Here is a 5,350-nt window from a genome sequence, read left to right as displayed (position 1 = left end):
CACACAGACTGTGTGATTTCCACACACAACTCGTCTTTTCGATTAAGCCTTTGGGGATTTCTACCCTTTGGGACTTTGCTTGGGCCTCTGCTGGGAACACCCTGACTTTTCTCTGACAACTCGGTTGCAGGAGAAGGTCTCTGGAGCCTTCCCTGACTCCTTACTTAGATGGCACCCAGCTAACCCCCTGGGCATCTCCGCCAGGACCTTCCTGGACTTTTTCCTCTTCTCTTGGGCCCTCACAGTATGTAACCCCAGTTAGAGCACACTGTGTGTCTTTCTGCCTCCCAGCTGGGACCAGCCTTTTGGGCGGCACCAGGCGGCATGTGGGATCTTAGTTCCCCGACCAGGGATGGAACCCGGGCCCCCTGCATTGGGAGCGAGGAGCCTTAACCATTGGACCACCAGGGAAGTCCCTGGGACCAGCCTTGAAAGCAGGGACCTGACTCCTCCGTGTCCCACGCCCCAGGTCCCCCGATCCGAAGCCTCCACCTTCAGCGCCTCCCACCACGTGGCCTACTTCGAGGCCTCGGCCAAACTGCGCCTTAACGTGGACGAGGCCTTCGAGCAGCTGGTGCGGGCCGTCCGGTGAGCAGTGCGCCCTTGCCGTCATCCTCCACCACCCCCCTCCCTGCGGCCCAAACTCACCAGCCTCTTCCCACAGGAAGTACCAGGAACAAGAGCTCCCGCCCTGCCCGCCCAGCGCCCCCAGGAAGAAGGACGGGGGTTGCCCCTGCGTCCTCCTGTAGGGACGGGAGAGGAGCAACCGGCACGAGCTCTCGGGACCAGCTGCCCTCGCCGAGCTTCTTTCCCCATCCGGGTCTCCCAGGAACACTACACTCCCACCCGTGATTCCTGGCCTCCTCCAGGGGCCATCACCACTGTGTGCCTTCTGCCACCGCCTCCTTCCCCCACCCGAGCCCCAGGGTGAGGGCTCCCGGGCATCCGGGTCACTGCTGTATATAACTCCCCTCCCCCAGAGAAATAAACGTCACTGCCAAGGTCAGGAGGTGCTTTTTAAAAAGGGAAAAGGGCAGGGGAGGTGGGTGAACTTGGGCTGCGCAGACACGCTAAAGCCTCTCTCCACAGAGAACCATCCACCGAGAACCACTGGACCCCTTGCTTGGGGAGGGACGGGGGATATACAGAACAAGCCGAGCCAGGCGTCTGGACCCCCACTTCCACTCCAACAGCACGACTGCATCCTTTTCTGGTTCTGTGGGCATTTTGTTGGGATGAGGACTAACATTTGAGGAGGACTTCCCTGAGAGTCCAGTGGTTAAGACTCCGTGCTTTCACTGCAGGGGGCGAGGGTTCGATCCCTGGTGGGGAAACTAAGATTCCACATGCAGCCCGGCGTGGCCAAAAAAAAAAAAAAAAAAAGTACTAACGTTTGAAAAACACATTCCCCTCCCCCCCCCCCGGAAAGCTCTAGAACTGCACCTTTCAGTCTGGCAGCCGGAAGCTACATGTGGCTATTTAAATTTAACTTAAATAAAATTTTAAAACTCGGTTCCTGAATCACACTAGTAGCCACATTTCAAGAGCTCAGTATTCACATGTGGCTTAGCAGCTACCCGAATGGGCAGGGCAAATATACAACATTCTCATTATTGCAGAAAGGTCTATGGGACAGTGGTGTTCTAGGAGGTTCTGGGATCTTGGAGACAGGTAGCAACTGCTACAAACCCTGCCCACCTGCTTCCCACCTCCAACGTATATTGAGAAAGGCGTTTTGGCTGCAGGAGGGAGAAGGCACAGGTGGGCTGAATGGTGTCCAAGCAGCCGACCGGCAAGTTCTGTTCTAGAAAGTCCTCAGTGGGGCTGACATCTGAGTCTAAACCCTGAATTCAACTGGAGGCCGGTGTGGACGCACCCCAATTGAACCTCTCTCCTGGGGGGGCCTGAAGTGTGGGGCATCTTAAGGCCACCGCAGATAAGGTGACAACGTGCTTCAATTTGAGAATCAGGACCCCCAATTCTGTACTCTAGTTGCTAACCTGGAAGGCTGGAGCCGCAACTGGAGACCACCACTCTCCCCTATTTCCCAGGCCCGTCTGACAGGCCATCTTTGAGCTCCAACACCTACTCAACACACCAGGCCAGAAATCTCAACCAAGATGTCCCCGTGCCCTGGAACTCTGGCCTCCACCTTATAACTGTCACCAGTCAATGATCTGGTGACACCCCTACATCTGCTCAGTCTCAACAGAATCTCCGGGCCTCGATCCCAAAATATTCCCTTCACACCCACCCCAGAACCCGCTTCCTGGTTCTAGGGTAGACAATGACCCTGAGTGGCCCCGGCAGCAGGCTGCCTGGGTTCAAATCTGGCGCTGCCCCCTCCCATCTGAGTGCCTTTGGGCGAGTGTGTCTCAGTCTTCTCATCTGTAAAGAGGGCCTGACCACAGAGCCACTTCCCAGAGCCAGAGGCCTTTAGGAGCCCAATCTGCAACTAGAGAATGAAAGCAGCGCCTGGGACATACTAAGTGCCCAGGAGCAATGACGGAGGCCCCTGTTCTCCTGCCCCAGAACCATGAATGTCCCTCTGTATTCCAGATTAGAACAATGATTAGCTAAATATCCCTTTCCGGGTTTCATTATCACAGATCCTTGGCCTGGGTTCAACCTTCCGCCCTGGGAATAAGCGTGGCTCAGATACATTGTGCTGCGTGTTCACCCTCCACCCACCACCCCCAGAACTCTGTTCAGTGGGGGCCCTCCCCTGTGGGACGGGGATGTTTTTTATCAGCTCCCAGATAAGATCTGACATCTCTACCTAAGCCCCAGCCAGGGGTGAGGAGCTCTCAACAGGAACCAGTGAGTCCCAGGCCAACTTCTCTCTCCCCAGGGTCCCACCGCTGACATGCTGCAAGCAGAAGGCCTGAGTCTTTCCTGCATTGTCTAATGGGGCTAAGTTCTTGGCCGGGACACCCCATTTCTCAGAGGACCTAGAGGCACTCTGAGGTGACGAAAGCTACCGCTTGCCCCTAAAAAAGGCACACATACAAAACCCACATGACAGCTGGCAGGCCATTTTTGGAAGGTTTGCAGTCACCACCATGCCAAAGCTCATCAGACAACAGCAAAGAGGCTGGGATGGCCCCGTTGGCATCTCCCTAGGTTATGTGTGCGCCTGTGAGTCTCTGGTTCCTGCCCTCCCCTGGGCCTAGCAGTGCTTGTCAAAATTCCAAGTCTCTTGGGATTTTAATGTCCCTCTCTTTATCCATCTTTGTCCTCTGCCTCTCCCCCCTCTTCCCATCTCTTGGACCTCCACCAAGCCCCCCAGGGTCTCCTGCTATGGGTAACAGCAGCTAAGCGTTGAACAGCACTTCAAATGAATTATTTTCCTGTCTTGACAAAAGCCCATTTTACAGATGACAAAGCTGACGATGGAAGCTGTTATCCAACTCGTCTGGTCAGTGCTGGAGCTGAGATTCAAATTGGTAAACTGAATTCCAAAGGCCAACCACAAGGTTATTCTGTCCCCAAAGGGATGATATTGTCCCCCCAAGTCACTTTCTGAGCACACTATCCAATTTCTGCCCTGTATCTCTAACCTGGGACAATCCTGGAACCTTTGACCCAAATATAACATCCCAGTCAGAGACTTGAACATGCCACTCCCTCTCAGAGGATGCATTTGTGATGTGCTACAGGCCGGAGTTCAAGGACATTAATGACCCATCTTTACTCTAGAAAGTAAATGGCCCATCATTCACTCTCTTGCGGTCCTCAAATGCTGTCACTCCTCTGACCTGTAAAACCAGGGCTCTAGAATTGGTAACATTGATTATGGTCTAGCCAATATCCAAGGTTCTAGAACAGGGGTTCTTCCTCAGTTTGACCCAGAAGAGAATCTAGAACGCTGATGATCCACTCCCCCCCACCTTTTAAAAAATATTTGGTTGCACTGGGTCTTAGTTGCGGCAGGTAAGCTCCTTAGTTGCAACTCGCCGGCTCCTTAGTTGTGGCATGCAAGCTCTCAGTTGCAGCATGCTTGTGGGATCTAGTTCCCTGACCAGGGATCGAACCTGAGCCCCCTGCATTGGGAGTGTGGAGTCTTAACCACTGCACCACCAGAGAAGTCCCTGATGATCCACCCCTAAATCTCATGTTTGGTCTTTACCTACTGACCAGCCATCTTCAATGCCAAGTCCAGAGTTCAAGAATGCCAATGGTCTTTGAGATGGACTCTAGAACAACGGCTTACTCACTACCTTATAGGCTGGGTTCTAGTAGACTGCCAGTTGACTTCCACACTTTTTTTTTTTGACTGCACTGTGCAGCGTGAGGATCTTAGTTTCCCAACCAGGGATTGAACCCAGGCCACTGCAGTGAAAGCACCGAGTCCTAACCACTGGACACCAGGTAATTCCCAACCTCCAAATTTTTAACACCCTTATTCCAGAACATTGTTCCTCAACCTTGAATGTATGGTAGAATCCTCCCAGGATTTTATTTAAAAATGGGTTCTGACTCTGTATATAGAGCTGAGAAACAGCCCATGAGTCTACATCTCCACAAGCTCTTCAAGGACTCTAAGAAGGCATGAGAAGACAGAAATCCACATTCAACTCTGCAGGCCGACCTCTAAAATGCCTATCCACTCGTGACCTTGTAGTTTCAGGGTTTGAGAACAGAGACCCACCCTCAAGCCTATCTCAGGGAGCCAAGAGAAAGCTGGTTAACTCCCAACACCCACCACTGCCTGTACGGGTTTAAAAATACACCCCAATATTCATATTCTTTTCCCTTCACAAAGTAGACCTTGATTCCCCTCCTTGAGTGTATGCTGGGCTTAATGACCCTCCTCTAATGAAGAGTGTGGCAGAAGCAACGGTGTACAATGGTCGAGATTAGGACATAAAGACTGAGTGGCTTCCTCCTTGCTCTCTCCCCTCACTCACTCACTCTGGGGGAAGCAGCTGCCACGTCTGGAAGACTCTCAAGCCACCGCCACCCTATGGCGCGGTCCACATGGCAAGGAACTGAGGCCTCCAGCCAACAGTCACACAAGTGAGCCACCTTAAAAGTAGATCCTTCAACCCCAGTCAAATCCATGATGACTGCACCCTCATGACTGACCTCAGGCCAGTACCACCCAGCTAACCTGCTCCCAAATTCCTGATCCTCAGAAACCCGAGGATGATAAATGTTTGCTGTTTTCAAGTTATTAAGTTTTGGGGTGGGCTGATTTGTTACACAGCAAGACATAATGGATACAATGACCCCAGCCCACCCAGGTCCCAGGGCTCCAAAAAAGCCACATGCCAGATCCAGACCCCTGCCCATGCCACCCCCTGGCCCCCCCAACATGCCGCAGGACAGAGGCACTCCAGCCAGCCGA

At 53.0% G+C, this 5,350-nt stretch overlaps 1 protein-coding gene across 1 annotated transcript in view; it reads left to right on the top strand.

Moving 5' to 3' along the window:
• Window positions 1-1,006, top strand: part of RRAS (RAS related) — a 3,958-nt gene extending 2,952 nt beyond the window's left edge. The window contains exons 5-6 of the mRNA XM_082607497.1: window positions 470-588; window positions 665-1,006. Of these exons, the coding sequence (XP_082463623.1) occupies window positions 470-588; window positions 665-749 (204 nt within the window). The 3' untranslated portion in view covers window positions 750-1,006. The remainder of the gene's footprint in view (window positions 1-469; window positions 589-664) is intronic.
• Window positions 1,007-5,350: the final 4,344 nt, after the last annotated feature.

This window comes from Mesoplodon mirus, assembly GCF_964341445.2.
Source record: "Mesoplodon mirus genome assembly, chromosome: 19".
NCBI lineage: Eukaryota > Metazoa > Chordata > Mammalia > Artiodactyla > Ziphiidae > Mesoplodon > Mesoplodon mirus.
The sequence above is the reverse complement of the archived record's forward strand: the minus strand, read 5'-3'. Positions and strand labels throughout refer to the sequence as shown.